Source organism: Aulonocara stuartgranti (genome assembly GCF_965226115.1).
Source record: "Aulonocara stuartgranti genome assembly, chromosome: 6".
Lineage (NCBI taxonomy): Eukaryota > Metazoa > Chordata > Actinopteri > Cichliformes > Cichlidae > Aulonocara > Aulonocara stuartgranti.
In genome coordinates this window covers 11,728,527-11,749,208 of record NC_138944.1, presented here as the reverse complement: position 1 = coordinate 11,749,208, position 20,682 = coordinate 11,728,527, and the positions used below count along the sequence as shown (strand labels likewise).

General features: G+C 42.0%; 2 protein-coding genes across 2 annotated transcripts; one reads left to right on the top strand and one right to left on the bottom strand.

The window, feature by feature from the left end:
* Nucleotides 1-1,318: 1,318 nt before the first annotated feature.
* mcrip2 (MAPK regulated corepressor interacting protein 2) lies at nt 1,319-6,323 on the top strand. The gene is made up of 5 exons (XM_082537805.1): nt 1,319-1,900; nt 2,062-2,131; nt 2,914-3,047; nt 4,621-4,728; nt 5,414-6,323. The coding sequence occupies exons 1-5, from the start codon at nt 1,846-1,848 to the stop codon at nt 5,482-5,484; spliced, it is 438 nt and encodes a 145-aa protein (XP_082393931.1). The 5' UTR covers nt 1,319-1,845; the 3' UTR covers nt 5,485-6,323.
* Nucleotides 6,324-6,446: 123 nt separating this feature from the next.
* On the bottom strand, nt 6,447-20,374 carry slx4 (SLX4 structure-specific endonuclease subunit homolog). Its single transcript, XM_082537804.1, has 14 exons — nt 20,188-20,374; nt 19,425-19,936; nt 18,099-18,306; nt 17,422-17,652; nt 17,122-17,348; nt 16,120-16,415; nt 15,607-15,853; nt 15,082-15,251; nt 13,945-14,091; nt 13,394-13,563; nt 10,319-12,591; nt 9,154-9,253; nt 8,624-8,926; nt 6,447-7,109 (listed from the first exon to the last, which is right to left on the bottom strand). The coding sequence occupies exons 2-14, from the start codon at nt 19,891-19,893 to the stop codon at nt 6,770-6,772; spliced, it is 5,181 nt and encodes a 1,726-aa protein (XP_082393930.1). The 5' UTR covers nt 19,894-19,936; nt 20,188-20,374; the 3' UTR covers nt 6,447-6,769.
* Between the last annotated feature and the right edge of the window lie 308 nt (nt 20,375-20,682).

The following is a 20,682-nucleotide window of genomic DNA, read 5'->3' as shown; positions in this document are numbered from 1 at the left end:
ACATTCGTAATAATTGTCTAATAAATATTTTTGAAGTGTGTAACCAAACCTTCAAACTGCACCAAAATGTAAGTTTCCTGTCAGCTTTCTTTATTACTGTCAAAGCGCCTGGAGATCTGCGAATTTGGTTTAATAGGTGAAAGGTGAGCGCTTCGCGGCTCCTAAAACCCGGCCTGAGGGGCGTTTAGTGACGTCACGCACAGGCGGACTAACCAGAAGTAAATAGAAACAACGCGACCGGAAACACAGCAGCTCCGACTTCAAAATAAAAGGCTTTTCAAAGTGTGGAAAAATTTTAAGATCCCTAGAAATGAATGCAATTAATTAATTAAAAATATACTTAAAATAGCATGAAGCTCAGTGAACTAGAAAACAATGAAAAATAAATCTTAAAAAGGTCAAACCTAATCTGAAATAACTATACAATAAAGTAAAAGTATACTAAAGAATAAAGTATAAGTATAATAAGTATAGTAAAAGTCTAATATACATGTACATTTAAACTCTAAATTCACCATTAAATAATAATGGACTATGTAATAAAAAAGTGAATAATAAAAATAATGGAAAGGTGTTGTTGTGTGTAAATCCTAACTATGTATAATTTATGTTGTTATTATAACTAATTCCAACTTAATTAAAACTATTAATTAATTTAAACAATGATACGTTTTATTCATTTTGTTAAAGTAATACAAAAGAGAATAATTAAATGGAAAATCTAAAATAAAATACAGTGCTGTGCAAAACTTTATTTTACTTCCAAGGACCCAGGTTTTCTTGTAATTATTATTTACAATTTGTGTCTTTTTTCTTTTTCTTTTGTGGTCCTGAGCAATACTTCTCGGGGCTTTTTTAGATCTTTTCTTTGGATAGTGGCACCTCCTTGACTCATTTTCAGTGAATAACCAATTCTAGAGGGATGTTTGATGAGAAGAAGACAAAACGCAAACAGAAACACTTGAAAACAACTGCTTATGGAACATGACAAGAAGCCCAATGACCACAAGAAGTCAGACACTAGAGGAGTATATCCCTAGAAGTCCATGCTCTGTTTGGTCCAGATCTTTACAACATTAGGCTGGGTTTTTAATGTTGTGGCTAATCAGTGTTTAAATGCATAGTATTTGTAGCTGCATGATAATCAATAGTATATAACTGTGTAGTTTTTAATGTGATATAAAAGTACATATGGTGTCACCTCAAGATTGTGCTTATCATATTTTAAATGGTGCTTCAGTTTAAAGTAGCTGTAGGCTTGTATACTCCAAAATTAGTTTTATTTTGAAATGTTCAGGCGGAAGCCCTGTTCTGCATTTGGACTTGCTTGACGCTAGCCCAGCATGCTCGCTTTCAGTCCTGAAGAGAATAAAGTGTGCAGTGCCCTTGTAACCTGTCAGAAATCAGAGGTGGTACAGTCGGTTCCGGAGCACCAGCAGATGAGAGAGGGTAGGAGTGTCCGGCTTAGAGTGTCACAATTCAGGGACGTCAGGAAGCTTGCCCCCGGCTCCCATTAATGATCCCCGGCATGTGGAACTGCGTTCTCCTTGAATGACCTACACACAACCTATTGCACGAGTCCTGGACGTCGTTTCATCTCAGTTGAACCACCTGCCGGAGAGGAGCTGCAGCGGGCGGTCTACACAGCGGGCAACAAGTCGAAGCGAGTCTCTGGCAGGCCTCGAGCTGACTGTGGAGCAGCTGACCTGGACAACAATCATTTCGGGGGGCAGCCTCAGAAGGACCGGACAAGAGCTACAAGTTTCAGAGTTAGCGTTCAATGCTTGAGGCCGACAATTAAGGAGAAGGGGCAGTGCAGAATTTCTCGAGGGTATCGGCGTTCACATGATGTACACAATCACCAGAGGTCCCAGCAAACTCGTTACACAACGGAGGACAGGTGAGTGAATGTGGCCATTACCTAACGCGTGATGCAATGTAACGTCAGGCTGCTTTTGGCTCAAGAAAGCGAAAGTTTCGGGGTTGTTTCGTAAGGTGAAATGTTTGAGTGCTGGGTTACATCGAGTCTACAAACGCGTAATTTTTCCGTTTTTGCCCCAGGTAACACTCAGCAGGTCGAGAGCAAGTTCGGCGACTTGAAACTGAAGCCGACGTCCTGGATCACGTCAAAGTGAGTATGTTTACTTTGTGTTTTTATTTAATGTTTACCTTTTTTTTTTTTTTTTTTTGAGGGTTGCTTTGGGCGTGCTGCTGTTTGAGCAGCGCGAGCTCAAAATACTTTCCACGTGGACCGCGAGCGCGATCATATAACACGTAGGCGTGGCTTGGTTCCATTATCGGACACAACTTCTCTGGCGGCCCGTCAGTTTCTCGGGCCAATCAGAGGCGCCATTAGTTGAGGTGTGACACTGCATGGTGTAGCCGAGAGCTCTGCTACCTGAGGGGCCAACCCACCTCGCCTGCTGTTATTTATTAAGGTGTAGAAATATAAAGAAAATAATATAAAGAAAAGCCTAAATCTAGCCTTGATTGAAACTTCATCTACAAATGGCAAAACTAACTTAATGTACTGAGATAGTTAAGGTGGACTAACCAATACAAAGCTGCAGTCTCCAAAATGTCCAGGAAAAAATTGACCACTCTAAGAAAACCTTCTTGTGTGAAAGTGTGCAAGACTTAGATTTACACTTAGATTTGCACTAATATATAACACCCCACCTTCAAGAAAACACCAAGTAGGTAATGGATGCCCTTTTCAGCTCATGTTCACCCTGCCCATGAAGAACCAAGTCAGTCTGTCCTGTCATAATCAAAGTGGCCACACCTTCACCAAGTAATCCAAGCTGCTAAATGAACATAAGACTTTTACTCTCACTTTGTAACGTGACTCCTGTGACTGTCTTCATCCAAAAAGCCGCTCCTCTGCAATTAGCTCTTGTGTTTTCTCCTTAGCTCTCCTCCTCCAAAGATCGTGTTCAATCGCCTCAACGGGAAACGGTACCACAGTGCGGCCGCACAGAAGTCTGAAAGCCCAGTGGAGGGATTCACTCCTGCACACGAGGAGAATGTCCGATTTGTATACGAAGGTGAGGATAAGGGGACCAATAGATGGGTGGTGATGTAAGTCAGAGTGCAAAGTGAGCCCTCCAAGACAAAAAGTCAGATCTTTATCTGAAAGGGGAGGTGGTATTAGTTACTAGAGTAGCTTTACATGATTCATAGTTTATAATGAGCCTTTTCAACCTGTTCTGGGTACTAGTGTAGCCCTTCAGTTCATCTCTTAAACCATTGTAGCTCCAGTTCCTCTTCTTTTTAAGACCTCTTAATACTTCCTATTGGCGGCCTCTCACAAAAGTTTGCACAGCAAGTGGTGGACCTGCGGTGCTCAGAGGCAGAGCTGTCTGCCTGAGGGGATCATACTGGGGCTTTCCACTCTGTCTGAAACCAAGCAGTTTAGAGCCCAAGCTTTTTGGTACTTGTACAATCAGTGATCTCACTTTTTTGACACTTTGGTCATCTTTAATAAGCGTCTTTAATAGGCTGATGATAATTTGGAAATCAGATGATCTTCTGCAATACACGTCCTCCTCTGCATAAGAAGCTTTGGATATACAGATGTGCAAAATTGTAATATTTACTGTTTGTATTTTTACCGTGTTGGTAAATTTCTCTTCATATGCTTAGGTTCAGAATTTATATCCTTTTATATCCTAAGGTAGTTTTCAGTAATGTTGGGTGTTGTTTTGCAAACTAATAACCCTTTTTTTTTTTTTTTTTTTTTTTATTAATGACAAATACCTGGACTACTGCAAAAATTCAACTAGTTGTCAGTAGGTCTCAGACGAGTGCTGCTTCTAGTCAGTAAACCCTAACAATGAGTTAAGTCCAGGCCCTGCAACATTCACCCCCGTCTTGGAAGATTGTCCAGCATACCTCAGCGCCGGCCAGTATTTCATGCCGTGCTCGGATTGAATGATTTGTGGAGCTGAATCGGCATGAGCCAGCTATCTGTGTTACTCTTGGGCTGCTGCCAGTAAAGACTGCTCTGTGGCATCCTTTTGTGACCACAAAGTTCAGCGCTTCACTTTTGTTCTCTGCTCAGACACAAGGAGGAACCGCTCTCACGCTCTGTCGAGTTGTTCGAAGAGAGAAAACCTCCTGCGGTTTATTCCAGTTGAACATGTTCACACAAAAAAGATAAAAATTGTAACAAATGTAACCTGCAGACATGATTAGAAAGCGTTTTATGCACCCGCATGCACACGTTCAACTGGTTTATTGTTTAACATCCTTAAAGCCGTTAGACATTAAATGTTTGGCTGACTATTGGAGCTCCAAGTAAGCAGAAGACATGTCCACAGAAACTAAACCTTGAGATTTATCTTGATTATTAAATGGAAAAACCTTCACCCTCAGCTGATAAACACAATCCGCCTACCAGACCAGTCCTCTCAAGGTTTGCAGCCTTCAAATGAATTTAGATAAATAGTGGTCAGAGCTGTGTAGATGTGCCCTTGAGCTCAGCTGCTGGTTGAAGATTTATTTTTATTTTTAGTGTCTTTTTGTATGAGTTCAAAGATTACAGGAAAAAATACACCAGTGTATCCATCCAACATCCAAATGGTAATTACAACTCCACGCGTGTGTGACTGTTTGCAGTGTGGCAGGAGGTGGAGCAGAAGCTGGAGGACGGCGGCAGAGGGGAGCTGGCTGGCAGCCAAGGGCCCGTTCAGTACTCCGAGAAGACCCCGAGTGCTGCGATGAAGAGTAAGTTCCCATGACTTTTAAAATGCCTCCAGTCATTTAGAAACTAACGTGACCACACTCATTTAATGTAATCTTACCGTATGTCTTTATGGCATCCTAACAGATAAACCTCTTCCTACTCATTAAGCTGCTCAGCTTTTGAACCTGTAATCTATGCATTTATTATGTCTGGGCCTTTAAACCCCTGAACCGATTGGCTATTTTCATCTCTCTGAATGAACAGCATGCAAGGCAGAGGGCAACTGTTGTAATAGTATTGCTTTAATTTTTAACCTCCTTTAATTTGAGAACCTGGCTATTCCAGATAAACCAGCCATGACGACCAAATGTAGAGCACACACCTACCTGCCTCTTCCGCTTTCCTTTGTGTATCGCTACCCCGAAAAGCTTAAACCAAACCGGTTTCTAATCCTGAATTCTTTAGAATGTGAAGAAAAAAATATTATTATATATTTTTTATTTTTAAGAAGACCGAAAGCTTTTCAAATCTGAGAAATTAACAACATGACAAAAGGAGCTCTCCATTCAAGTGAAGGACAATGAATCGATTAAAGAGGCAGGCTGGAATTCTTCAGCTGTTAATGTAACATTTTGTTCACGTGTAGAAAACGTACTTGCTCATTTGATTCAATCTGAAGTTAAGCTTTCGTCTCTTGTCTCTCCTGCCGTCCTCCCCTCTGTGCAGACTTTGTGCCCATAGACCTGGAGGAGTGGTGGGCTCAGCGCTTCCTTGCCAACATTGCCAACCTCTCATGACTGTGATGAGGCATCGAGCCAGGACGAGGAGATGCACCGCGCTGATGCATCCGGAACTTGCCACACGGGTGGAAAGGAGGCGAGCCCGTCTTTGGGATCTGTAGCGTTGTGTCTAATTTGGAATGTGATTTGATGCCTCGTGCTTCACAACTGCTGTCGAGAAACCTGAGTGCACAACGATGCAAACACAGCGACCTGACTGGGAACTCTTGACAGCATTGACTTTATGTTGTGCTGCTCTAACGGATCTCTCTCTCTCTCTCCCCCTCTCTCTCTCTACTTGAATGATGTATCAGAAGCTATGAGATCTTCCCCTTGTTCAACAACCTGCTTCCTTTCTCAAGTGTGTTCAGCTCTGCGAGCATCTTGGTTAATCTTTGGATAAGGAAAAACAAAAAAAAACACACAAAATGCCTTTTCAACAACTTCTGTGAGATTGCATTTCTTTGCGCTTAACTGGCTCATATTTTGTTGTTGCAACACATAACACCTGACTGTTGTGCAATACAACACACTGAAGATTAACTTTGTATCACTGGGCGGACAAAGTGTAATATCAACTTTATTACATCAAGTGGTTTTGCTGTTTTGAAATTTTTAAATCAAAAGCCCTTTTCAGATATAACTTTACTGGCTGTTAAAGTGACAGTTTGGTCATTCAGACAGACATGTGACAGTATTGGAAAGACTGACTATAATCAGTATAAACTTAGTGGATGCCAACTTTTTAATGTTAGTGACAATGGAGAGGAGAACAAAGAGCAGGGTGTACGTGACATGTTGTGCTGTTCAGGCTGTTCTTCTTTGGGCTGATGTGTAAATGTTACTCTTTCTTAAAATTCCTGTCATGACTTTTATGGAAAAAGTGACCCAGGTGCTCATTTCGGACACCTTGTAAGGTGCAACAGGAGTGCATGTCTGAAGGGGGCTAAAGCAGCCATTTGTCAACCCCACACTACAGCCGTCATTAATCTGATTTATTTTCTTAATAAATGCAACATTGGGGGGGGGAAACAAAAAAAAAACAGTTAAAATACACCCGGTCCTGGAAAAACGGTGTCAATAATTACATAGTTATAAACCTGTTTTTACTAAAGATTTTCTCACCTGGGAATAATCAGTCTTTGTCTTGATCACTTAGATTTTCTTGTGGCCTTTTCAGTTATCAGACAAACGTTCCAAGCACAGAAATAAAATCTGCTATCTTTAAGTTTCTACATAAAACCATTCTTGCAGTGAGTTTAAAAGTGCGACTGTAATGCCTCCTTCCTCGCTTGCCTCTCTTTCACCTACTTTTGCCCGCCTTGCCTGTCCTCTTGACCCGCCTGCGGCTCGGTGCGGCGCGGCCTGGCTTGGCTGTGGTGAAGGTGATGCACTGAGAGTCCAGGTAGTCCATGAGCTTGGCGGCCCCCAGGCGTATCCCCGCTGCTTTGAGTTGCTCCTGAAGCTGAGACAGAACCAGAGGCTTATACTGGAGGATCTGACTGTACAGCTTGGAGTCGGACAAGATGAAGGAGCGCACGGCTTTGAGTCGATCCTGGAGCCGGGACGCTGCTTGAGAGGCAGAAATCCCGCCATCGCTGTCGGAGTCGCCGTCGGACGAGATGCATAATTCTGGATTGGACCTGATGAGAAGGAAGCGGTTAATTTTATAGACTCTACTAAGTGTCTGATTTTTAAAATGAGTGTCAGGTATCTAACTTGTATATCTGAGGGTCAAACGTGCACACACTAAGCAACAGCTGGAACTGGAAAGCTACTTCAATGGTTCCAAAATGTCTCCAATCAGCCACATGTCAGTAGTTGTGTGGTCGTGTGACCCCAGCCAGGCGTGTAAGGGGTCATGTTGGCACCAAATGATCAATCACAAAACATGAATGAAATCAAGTTTTAACCTCCCAAATATGAGGAATTGTACCTGTAAAATGGGCTAAAAGCAACTCCTGATATTGGCTAAATTATCTGATCCAGAAACTCAGTTGATGGATGTGTGCAGATTGTTTTCTCTCTCTGTCCTGCATTACTGGAGCTGCTGCTGTTCTTTCTGTGCAACACTGTAATTGTGTTAAAAGAAGCCAAAGGTCCCTGAATACTATTGCCCTGCTAATCCAACCACCAAGCGTCACTACAGTAATCCCATTTTCCAAGAGAACTGAGCGGGTGAGTAGTGGTGCTTTTCTACACACCGATCTGTTACCTGTTACAAAAACAGCATTCAGGCAAGTTACCTTAAATTCTAGTTCATATCAGCGCCATCAGCTCATGATACAGAATATCTGTGTGTGAATTTGAATTAATGCTTCATAGTATATAAAAGCAATTTACAGTAGCGTTCAACACATTTGCTGATAAAGTTTATATCACATATAATCAGCATCATTTTGAACTTTTTCCCCATTCTGTGCATTTTAAGCTCTTTCTCTCAGGAGCACTAACATCACAAGTCTTTGACTCATCGTTATATGGCTGTTATCTCCACTCTGTTAATGTAATTTTAGATAGTGGACATAATTAGATGAAGTATTTTAAATCACAAAATGGCATTTTTATACATTTCAAATTTCCCCCAAAGAATCTCATTCATAAAGGTTGTTTATCTTGACTTTATAGCTGTGCAGTCACTACTGACTAAATTCATTGTTGTTTTCCCAGGTAGGAACAAAAAACAACATTCTAGAGCTCAATTAATAAAAACACTAAAAATGTAAGCACCCTCTGTATAGCGGTGGGTTGTGATGTACACAGGTGAACACTTTGGTGTCATTCTGAGGCAACAGCACAGCAAATTACACACAATGACCATAGCAGGTTACAAACTGGTGCTATTCAGCTGTGAAGGAGGGCAATGGTGTCTAACATCCTCCTCTTCACAATCCTCATGCATTGTGTCGACTCTTGATGGACTTCACATCTTTAAACTAAGACATTATCTTCTGAATGTTCACGACTGCCAAGAGATGACTTGGTGTGAACCTTTGATGTCATTTGATTTGTTACCAACACTAGTACAGGTGCACACAGGCGAGCAACTCTGAATCCATCAGAAACATGGCTCCTGGAGAACACAGGCCACTGACTGAGTCTATAGTCAAGCGCTCTGTTATGTAACACCTAAGATGATCTACACGCTGCGGAGTACCTTTCCGATTCTTCACTGGCTCCAGCTGAGGAGGTGTTGGAGCCCTGTGAGTTGGACAGAGGCTCCGCCACCTCATCACCGTTGTGCTTCACAGGGCACACATCAGCAGGTGCTCGGGGTTCTTTAAACTTCACAGTCTGGGCGCAGGACACTGGCCTGCTGGCAGGGGGCTTCATCTGAGCTGTGGCTCCTGAGACTGAGGCCTCATCCTCAGAGTCTGAGCTGACCAGCTGGTGTGTGTATTGGTGGATCTCCTTCAGTTTTAGGATCATCTGGCGCTTCGGTAAAGGCCGAACGCCAAACCTGCACAGAGGCGAAAGTTAAAGGCATTTGCGAGGCACAGACGGACTAACAGATGGACAGAAGGAAAACAGCCTGACAGCGAGCAGAGCCAGACAGACTGCATTGACAGTGACACCAGGGGAGCTAATCGGATAGATACCTCACTTAATCGCTGTGATTAGTTAGAAAAAAAAAAACTTGGCCTTGTATCTAATCTTTAACGAGAGGATGAGAGTGAACCAACTGACCTGTTGAGCTTGTTCTTGAGCTCCGGCGTGTCCATGTCAGAGTAGTGGGGCATGGGAGTGATGGGCACCAAGGTGCGCTGCCTTTTGCTGTGAGACGACACTGATGAAACACAAGAAGAAGACACTGTTTAGGCACAAAGTCTAATTTCTACACTAGAAGTTCATAAATAGAAGACAAGTGCGTGCAGTCCTTTAAAAAATCCCAACTAATTATTTATTCAACAGAAATTAAGCAATATATCTGTAATAGCCCGCAATCATATCTTAAGTTATACTAATTGTAAAGCATTTGAATGAATTGGTGATATTAAACAATATAGATAAAATGAACCTGATAAAGCAATAAGCCCCCAAACAACACATTATTCCTTGTTTTCCACTTGAATTTAATCAATACTTCAAACTTTTACCAGTCAATTTGGTTTTAACCTTGAAATGAGGCTCAGATATAACATTCTTTCACAATTAACAAGTTCGTGCTTATTAAAGTTAACGAGCACAACATTAATTAATGTTGCAGAGTCTCGACTTTAAAATATAAAGTGCCTTGAGATGCCTATTTTTTTTGTTTGGTGCTTTTTAAATAAAAACAAACTGAATTAATTGTGGAGGCTGTTTGAGAACTTGTGGTCGATAATAATAATTATCTGTCTTTTTGTGATTTTATTGCTCTGGAATGTGTCGGTTGCTTATGTATATAGCACTACTTTGTCTATATTTCTCTTGCTATAAGAGCTGTGTAACACTAAAATTTCTAATTTTGGGGATAATAAAGGTTTATTCTATTCTATTCTATTCTATTCTTTCTGTCTTGGTGGAGAAGAGCATGTTTTTAAGCCTGTCACTCGATTTTTATAGTATGTGTAGCCCTGTGCAGGCTTGTCGTCCCAACCACAAAGGTACAGCATGTACAACCCTGTGAATACAGACAATAACTTTCTACTTCAGGCACAGGTTGTCTGGTAGAGTGAAGAATCTGATTAGATTTTGAAGCAACTCTAGTATAAATTATGTATTAGAGGAAAAATACTTCTTGATATTTAATAAAAATTAAGACCTGTTGATACATATTGGGATGGTTTTTATAATTTAGGCTAAAACAAATATTATTTAGTAATATGCAGTTTATATTTATGCTGGCAAATTACACAATAGAAATACTTACCTGGGGTCTTATGATAGGTTGAGGGGTTCACCCTCTTAGAGAGAGGAAGGTGTTCCTCCTCCTCTTCTTCTTCTTCCCAGCTGTCCCATATTTTGGAGTCCAGGAGGCCGTTGTCAATCTCTGGTGTGGTCAGCAATTTGGCTTTAGGTGGGGACGTGGTGATGGAGGGACCTGCGTGCACCTGAGAGCTGTGACATTTAGGTGTGGAAGGGGTAGTCACGCCACCACAGCGGTTTAAAGACTCGCTGCTGTGTCTGGACGATTCAGGTCGACTGGTGGGAGAGGTTAACGACTGGGCTGTTTCTCGCTGCCCGCTGTCCTCCAGCCTCAGACTGAAGCATCCTGGATCAGCGTCTACACACACATCGAGTCCCCATGAATCATTGAACGCTATGGGAGGCTCATCCATGGCCATGAAACTCTGCTGAAAACTAGATTCTTCAACATCTGCCTCTATTTTTATTTCTCCCTCCTGTCCTTCATTGAACATTTCTTCAGTATGATCGGAATCTGCCTCTCTTCCTTCCTTCTCATTCCTTAACCTCTTTTCATAAATGCTGGAATTAAGAGAACATCGACTCTGACTAGAAGACACGGTGAGCCTCGGTGAACTTTCTAAACTATGAGAAGACGAAGCGCGTGGGCCTGAAGGGTCAGACAAAGGGGAGAGGTGAAAGCTCCCCAGGTCTGTTTTCTCTGGGCTATCTGATGGTGCTCTCTCCCTTTTCTGACCCATTGAGTTCTGCTTACTGGGATGAGTGTGAAGCAGGGAGGAAGCAAGACGCATAGGGGAATGGTGGAGCTCCGTTTGTAAGGGAGTACTGCTGTAAGGTTGGGGGTGGCGCTGAAGAGGAATATCACGCTTTGAAGAAGCTTGGAGAGAATCAAGGTGAGTCGAGCTTGAGAGATTTGACAGTTTAGGCTGAGGCAGGGGAACTTTGAATCGCTCTCCATCGTTCCTTGAATCATCACTATTCTCTCTTTTTGGAGAAAAGCTGAAGTTCCTTTCTATCTTCAACCTGGAGACACTGCCCTTCATTTGGTCGGTGTCGGCAGAATCCTTGGTTTCACTGTTGGAGGGGTGAAGGGTGCTCTTAAGAGTAGGAGAAGAAAAAACAGAGGGTGATGATGGGGATGTTTGACTTCTCCGAAACAGCTGCGTCCTGCACATGCTGCTTCTGGTCTGAGTGGAGCTGCTCCTGGTGCCGCTGCCAGGACGGACAGGTGTGGACGGGATCAGCCAGGAAACTTCTGGAGAACAGTCTAATTGATCACCAGCACTGTGCCCCAAACTACTGGCCTCTTTATTCAAAGCTGGTTCATTGGGTGCTGAGTTGTGCCTGGATTTGATTTCTGTATAACCGGGAGAACGTGGTAAGGGGCTACGGGAACTAAGAACAGCAACATCCCCCTCAAGCTCCTCACTGGAGTCTGACAAAACTATGAGCTCAGGTTCGTCTTTTTTCTGGGCTGAATCAGGAGAATGAGGGGTGCAAATACTATAAGGACCTTGGCTTTCTCGCTTCATGTCTTCCAATAGATCTTTCTTGGGCATTTTCAATTCAACTGGATTTTTTCCCTTGTCTCCACTGCCACCCATGTCACCTACTTGTCCAGGGGACACACCTGGAACTGGCAAGTTGGATGTCCCTGGTGGAGGACTGATGGAAGGATCACTAACTACACTTGCTGAAGACTGAAGCAAAGCTCTCCCTGAAAATTCATATGATGGTTTACAAGGGGACTGCTGAGAAAGGTGCACCTTTGGCAGACCAGAGGTAGAAGCTAAGGAGGAAGGCTCTGCTTCCTCGTACACCCCCCACGAATCTGAAAAGAGACGGCTGTAGCTGCGATCCAGGCTGGGGTCGGGCTCACGTTGAAAGTCAGGTTGCAGCTTTTTGTCACTTAAGCTTTTTTTAGTTTCTCCATCTTCTTCTTCATCTAGCGCCTCCTCCTCCTCCTCCCTCTTTCTCTGCGTGGACGCAAACTCATAGATCTCCTCCAACTCTTCCTCATTCACTTTCTCTTCGTGAATCTCTCTATCGCCTGACGTGACCTCATCAGCTTGATGATCCACTTCCAGGCCTTCATCTCTTCCTCTGTCTGAATCTTCCCCGTCGTCACCGTCAGCATCGTCTTCGTTCCACATGGAGCGGAGGAGCTCGATGAAGGCCTGGTCTGTTTCCTCCTCCTGGGTTAAGTAGTTGCCCTCGTCTCTCAGAGTCTCCTCTTGCCCAAGATGACAAAGCTGTTGTAGCTCCTGCAAGTCAAACCTGAAACAGGAAAGAGAAACGAAAGAAAGAAGCTTTCACAACAGCGTCAAATTTTAAGAGTTCTTACATGAAATTCAGAAAATATCAAAAAGAATAATACTTTTTTAAGTATTGTTTTTTATATGATTTTAATGTTTTATTTAAAAAAATGGAAACTCTTAACAGAAGTTCTTTTCACACATGCATTAGAGCCCTGAACCTTTCTCAGCTTATCTAAAGCAGCTGTATGAGAGAAGTCAATTATCCGACTCAGTCACATCACAGTCAAACCTGCCAGCTTCCAACACGCTCTCTCACATGTACGCCGTCTCCTCGTGTGTCCTACATGTGAGAAAGAATAACTGCGAACCACATCCTGACTGCATTCTCCAGATGTTTCCCATGTGTATATGTTTAAAAACATCTGGGCTTCTAATTTAAGTGCAATTACGAGAACCAGCTCTGTTTAATAAAGAACAAAGCTAGACAACAAACAAGATCCTGGTTTATAGGATGAAATATCGACTGTTTAAGGCATTTGAGCTTTTTGGTGGGAGCAGACATCCACTCTAGTTTTAGGTTTTGCCATTAAAACTTCCCTCTTTAATAAGACATACTGTAATTGCTGGTTCAGGTGACCCTGAACCGCCCCATCGTTGTGACACTATTGCCCCGGGCTACTAGGGGAACTCCGAGCGGCATTCTTTTTTTTGTTTTGTTTCTCTCTCATTTTCAGTCTGCATGTATTTATGCCACTGCTGCACGCATAAACTTTTGCTTTGTATTTTGTGCTTTGGACTTTATATCCTCCATCTCCTAGTACCTTTGTGCCAGCTCCAGCACATGAGGCTGCAGCGATGCCGGTAAGGAGAAGTGGGCTGTGTAGAGATACTGTAGAAGAGCAAACACTGCTTGGGCCGGGACGTCGCTGATCAACACCCTCTGAGCAGGAGGCACGCCTTCCTCCTGCACCCCAAAACCACTTTCATGCATCTGTGACGCGAGCAGAAGAGCAAATCGACTCTGAAAAAGCTGAATTAATTCATAAGAAACTAAAGAAACAACTTTAAACAAAACAAAATTCCCAATTTGTTTTTAAAGCATTGAAATAAAATCACATTCACACGGCTTATTCTTTCAAGCAAAATGAAATCTCAACCTGGAGCATCGCACACTACAGTATGCATCAGTGTAGACCTTTAATTACCTCTTACAATCATACTATTATTATTTATACTACTTGCGTCAATTTTTACACTAATTAGATTATATTTCATACTTGCAAAACATGACAGAACAATATGCATAATAATGCATCCCTGGTGTTGCACATCAGCAGAGCTTTGATGTGCAACACAGTAATAACTGATTTACCATTTCTGCCAGCAGGGGGCAGCGAGCATACACCATGAAGGAATGTGCAAAGAAGACTTCTCCACTGTCCACCTGGAGCTGGACATCACTGAGCTGAGGGTTGTTCACCATGCTGCTCAGGTCTGACGCCAATGTGGACAGCGCTAGCTACAGGGGGAAAACCATCACAATACAATGACGTATGTTAACATGTTATTTAGGTCCTGATATTTATTTTATTATAATTATTGCTTTAAAAGAACACAATGAATTAAGGTGATTTAGAAACTGTGTCATCACAAAGTTAGCCTGCAGCATGCAGAACGGTTTGCATCACAGCTGGGCAGATGGATGTTGAGCCAAACTGTGCATTGCTGGAAAGCTTATAAAAGATGACATCGTTTATAAACATGACATCATGAGTCATGTTATAGGACTCTGTGCAACCATATGAAAAAACGAATTACACCCCATGACTCAGTAGGCTGTAGAAGCATATCTACCAGTGATCAACTGAAATAATTCTTTTATATGTGTGACTGTATCAGTGTCTCTGTCTCGCATCACTGTGGAGGAATTTTGTCCCACTTTTCTTTACAACATTGCTTCTGTTCATTAAGGTTTGTGGGAATTAGTTGGCAAGTTCCCGCCACAGCACTTAAATCAGGTTGAGATTTGAATTTTGGGCCAACTGCAACACCTTGACTCTATTTGCATCACTGTCCTGCTGCATGACCCAGTTTGAGCGAGAGAGGTGGGCTCAAATTTGACTCTACAAATACTTTGTTATTCAGATGAGTTTATGGTCAAATCAATGACTGCAAGGTGCCCAGGTCGTATGGCTGCTCTTCACCAGCACAGCGGCTCGTACCAGCGTATGAGGTATCTTTATTGGACAACTTACTGACAAGTAGCCGTATGACTGTTCACTCAAATAAAATATCTGGAGGCGACTCTTTATATTTGGCAGCTTTTTACAACAAACCCTTGTTTATACTCCAGAACAAGAGGGCCAGATTAAACTTGGCCTGAAAACATCTAGGGACCTTACTACAGATCTAACTGAAAGAAAATAAAGCGGTCCTACAAAAATAGTACTTAAAAGATTTGGATAGATGAAATTAATGAACATAATGGAAATGTTAAGAAACATCTTACTGATAGGTGGCTGTCTCCAACTTTTTCCCTTGGTTGCTCAGCTGCTGTCATCGCTTGGCTATGTCTTTCCTCAGCATGAGTGTGGGCCCTTTCTGGCAGGAAGCCACTGGCACAGAGGTCAGCCTGCTCCTCTGATTCCTCCTGGATGAAGCCGCTCTCGCTGGCGTTGTCTGCAAAAAAAGGTTAAATAGTTTAGCCTCATGTTTAGCACGATGTTAAAATGTTTATAAAACTTATATAACCAACACCCACAGTTTTAGTTTTTCTTCAACATACACAGCAAGAACAGAAGACAGTGAACAAAGGTGTGTATGTGATGTGTTCACCATATTTTAGGCGCTTTGCCTTTTATTTAAATGTTCAAATTAAACTCTACAGGTAATAACATCATAATTTTATATCATATAAAATATCAAACTGTCAGTTAACTTATTGGTACAATTTTCACATTAGGTAAGGCTTTAATGCTGCTCCACTTTAAATAAAAAAATGTTTTAGGACATAATTTCTGTCCGCGTGTTTTACCTTTGGCTGTGTATCCATACTGTGTGAGTGTCATGCCTTCGTCAGCCAGGTCCATCAGGTCTTGAAGAACCTGACTGCTCACTGAGAGCTGCCCTGTACCGGGCGTGGAGGGAGCCGGGGAGCAGGAAGCCGTCTTGGCAGAGGATGGTAGGATGGAGGTCCTGAACCCAGTGGTGGGAGTTCCTTTGGCCACAGGTTGAACACAAGACTCGGGCTTGTCGCTGGAACCTTCTGAGGCTGCATCAGTCTAGAAGTGGAGGAGTTTTTGGTCAGATATTGTAAGACATGCAAGATCACACTCTTCTCAGTATGAAGATCCACTGGGACCCATTAGTGATTCCAAAACACAACATTTTTCTCTCAACAGTTTTATCTGTGCTTAAAGTTGCATCTGATTAAAACAAATGATCAAAAGAGGTGCTTCCATTCAATCGAATTGATTAAATCCTCCATTTAGTTGAAAACTGACGCAATAACACAATAAAAAATAAACATGTCTTAGGTCTCACTCACCATTGCTGATACCCAGGGTGAGAAGAACTCCCTGAGCTCCGGAACGTAGAAATCAGACAGACAGCTGGAGTCTCCGTCAAGCAGTCGGCTTTTCTCCCAGAGGGGGGCAGCACCGCTCCAGCTATGCAGAGTGCTGGGGCTGCGAGGCGGGGTTGGGGGACAGTCTGGAGGGCTGCGCAGGAGAAGAGCAGAAACACGTTCCTGCAACCTCCTCAGTGCCCCCTCAGCATCCTGAATGAGAAGTAATGGAGCAGGGCGAGGGGCGACTCCTTTTTTTCTCTTTCCACGCCCTTTACCTGCACGAGGGGAGCAGAGGATTTAGGTCCTGCCGATATTTGAAAACTTCCTCATTAAATTTGAGTAAAAAACAACTTAATGTAACCTTTTAGTTATTAAATATCTAATAGACAGTCACATATACACTGCTGCAGGGCTTTAAAACAGCAACAGGTATGCAAACCCACAATCTACCAACTGTACTGTTAAATATTTGTTACTCATTGACAAAAACAGGACGAAAACCTTCCTTGTTAAACCTTTTCTTTGCTCACGTTTGCTCTTGAGCTGTTACTGGTATTTATTCTGACTTGGTTTGATAACTGAGAAATGACCGGTCCTGATCAGCTATCATTATTAGAGACAAAGCTAAACCAAGATCAAAGGCAGGGTATCCTGGCTGCAGGGTGTGTTGATAATTAAATATTAAACTAAAGCTCAAATGTCAAATTAATAAACCACACCTAAGTTTCTGACTTTGAAAACTGAGTTGGGAATTCAGTAAATGTAAATGTGTTTTATCTCTTCTGTACTTTGGGCTTTTCCTCCTGTGACCTTGCTTAATGCAGGCATTTCTGTCTCTGGAGCTGCAGGTTTCTGAGGTGTGACAGAATAAGAAGCTGGAACAAGAAATTGTTGTAGGAGAAGATTTGAATTTGGTACTCGAGTTTTATCTATCTTTATTTATCTTCTCCCCTCTCCCTGCTTTTTGAAAAACACAGATACCTGCGTCTGGCCTCCACTTCAGATCTTGAGTCACTGACGTGTGAGAAGTGCCAGTCTTTGTGTGATACTGCCTCTCTTCCTCTTTCTTTTGTTCCAGCAGGGAGGAGGACAGAGCCAAAGCCACCATGGTCTCTTCATCCAGGGCTTCGGGCTTTTTCTTGGGCTTCTTCCGTGCCTGCAGGCCTGGCTTGGTTGGGCCTTTCCTTTTGGTGCCCACAGCTTGAATGCTGAAGAAGAAAATGGCTAGAGTTAGATGTCATCTATCTTTTAGTTATGCAACAAAGTTATCGTCTGACTTACAGTAAATTAGCAGTGGCAGCACTCTGGGTTTCCTCAGCTTGTCTCTGCAGAGCCTGTATCAGCACAGCCGGTGAGACGTCCATATCTGAAGAACAGCGCTTCAAGTGGACCGAGCGGCTCTTCTGGGACTTGAACTTCTTACCACAGATGGGACAATCAGGAACACCAGAAGGTGGTGGAGGAGGAGGTGCAGGAGCCGCAAGGCCACTCTTTTCACTCTCATCCAAACACCTGTACAGAGAGATTTTTGACAAAAATGAAAAAATATATATATTCTGATTATTCAGAGAGACACTTTAGGTAAGAGTTCATGTATCTGCAAAGAAATCAAACATTTTGTAAAACACAGAAACTGAGGATGATTTTTTTTTATTTGTGGAAAACTCTTATAACCCCAGGATTTCATTATTTTAATCAGATGTTTGTCATTATACTTTATGAAGTTATGACCTGAAAATTAGAAAAGGTATTGTTTTATTTTCCAACAAATCATTTAAATGCAACTTGGTGCACTCAATGAGTGGAATCCTTGAACTCCACATGGAGGCTACTTGTCCAATAAACACTCTCTTACAGTGCTGTAACAGTGAAGACAAACTTTTTAATGTCATTTAGCCTCCCTGTGTGTCCACTAGTATGTAAAGCTATCATCTAAAATGCAATCAAAATCCTCAGACCTGTTAAGATGCTGTGTGCGACCCTCTGCTGTCATGTGTGTTAAGTCTCTGTGGCAAATCTGACAGAAGAAAAGCCCTCCATCCTCCAAGTCCACAATCTGGGCCTGCGCTGCCTCTCTGTCCAGCTCCTGCTGCAGCTGCAGAGCAAGAGCCTCATCGTTGTCTTGAGGCTCTGGAGGAAGAGCAGAGCTGAAGGTATCTGGAGTATCTGCGAACAGCCCGGAGACAGAAATATACGGGTTAAAGTGAGGGATAGCAAGAATAACACAGCAACATTTCAGAAAACAGGATTTCAAAATAAGGAAAAGGTATGGGCCACATTTCCTATTTTTCAACGATAGAACTCAGTCCCTGGGTAACAGGTTGTTAGTAGTTTGTCAACAGTCAAGGTAAATTCTATATGGCATATACTGAAATATAATGATGCAAATTTAAAGTGTAAAATTTGGGAAAAAATATGTCTCGGATCAATACAGACACAGAAAACCCTACATAAAATATTACAGTGTTTATAAGGTCTACCTTTGTCTTCATAATGTTGCTGCTTTTGCCATGTTTAGACTGTCAGGCAGATTAATACTATCCTTGTGTCACAAATCACCCCTGACACTCACCATCAAACACTCCATCCTGTCAACACTGTCTTCTTCAGCTCTTTTGTGCACTGCTCATTGCTTTTAATGGTTGAACTCAGGTATTTAAACTCATTCACCATTACTACCTCTACTGTTCAAGGTGTAGCCCGTCTCTCACCCTATAACAGCTGGAAACAGCTTCAACCCTATAAACCTGAACTGGATAAGCATAAGAAAGAAGGTGTATGCTTATTATAGTTAAGTAAACTAAACTAAACTGAACTAAAAGCTAAAACTTGGTGTGCAAAAAAACTTTTAATTATGTAATATAAAAATAAAATCTAAACTAAGTAAAATAAAATAAGAATGTAAAGCAAATGTCTTTAGATTTTGTCAGTTTGATCAAATTTGTTATTGCAGTCAGTTTGATCAGACTCTTGTGCATCTGTTAATCCAGAGAGCAGAGATTCATATTTTTATATTGTTGTATTTCTCTACTGTGCAGTTCTGAGCCTGGCAATTCTTGCCCCTGACAAATACCACCCATTAGATAACAAAGGAAAACTGAATATAATAAAAACCAAAGCTAAACATTTTAACTATAAAAACTAAACCACTCTAAACTGCCTGAACCTAAATTGAACACAAACACAACACAAACAAAACTAATGAAAAAACAAAAACTGAGCAGGAAAAGAGAGCACATCAAAGTAAGGGATGCAGTAGACTGGAGAGGATTCTGTCATCTCACCCTGATTTTTTTGCTGTGTAAAAGGAGTAGAGTTGTTCTCGTGGTTTGCTGGTTGGATGTGAGTTTTGTGCACCATCTTCTGTGGACTATCTCTCTTGAACTGCTTCATCCTCAGGAGCACTTTGTCTTTCGCTCTTAGGCCGCTTTGAGGACTTGGCCCTGCTTCCTTTAAAGGCTCAGCTGATGGCCAAGCAACCCCTGACTGATGTCCAGCCTCTCCATTGACCACACGCGTTTCTCCTCCACCATCATCGCCAGCACCAGCAGCAGAAGCAGGCTGCGTCCAAGATAGCCTTTTGATAGAGTTAAGAGCTTTTTTGTTATTTCTCCTTCTCTTATCCTCTTCGCTTGCTTGACTGGAGGTCTGCTTATCTGCTTTCCTCGCCTGTCTGGCTTCACCTGGTTTCTTGCGGACTCGTCTTAGATGCTTCGAGCTGAAATCTTCAAAATCCTGGTCCGAGTCATCCATTATACTGTATTTTTTTTCGCAATAAGAGGCTTTTACGATCACCCTGCAAAAAGACAACTAGTTTAAGCTGGATCCACTGATGTGAAACGATGGAGGGAAAAGGTTTAATTTGCATGTAAGTAAATTTTGCGCGGGTAATTCTGTATTCAAATAAAAACAGCGATGCTATAATTACATGCACACTGAGACAAATGGAAATAGTTATATGTGGCACAGATGTTTGACAAATCATGCCACAAAAGGTATGGAGTGAAAACAACAGCTAGCTACTTATGCTAGCACCTCTATACTTACCCATATTTGAAGAATTAACTGTTTAATTTTCTGCCTCATTGTTTACAGAGGCCGCCGAAGAGTTTATTTTCATTCATTTAAAACCATATGTAATTCTATAGAGTTTTTTATTAACTAAAAAGCGTAGAAGACAGCAAACAACACTTGTTTTCATTTCAAAGCTACGCCCCAAACCGCTTCATTTAAAACTTCCGGTCATGTGACGGTGAAAGCAACGAATAACTGGCTGCTGTCGAGGTCATGTGACTAAAGCGAGTGACTTTGGACGGAATCCGTAAATAACAGTTTAATATAATCATTTATAAACGCTTTATTAAAGATTTCCAACACTTTTTTAATTGTTTTAAACTAAATAATGATTTTTTTAAAAACCAGTTTAAGACCCAGGCTTGATCAACATGTTCCTTAAAGCAATCACACTGCAGCAACTCAATGAATTTACACATGTCAACATGGTCAAGATGACCTGAAGCTCAAACCATACCACCACAATGG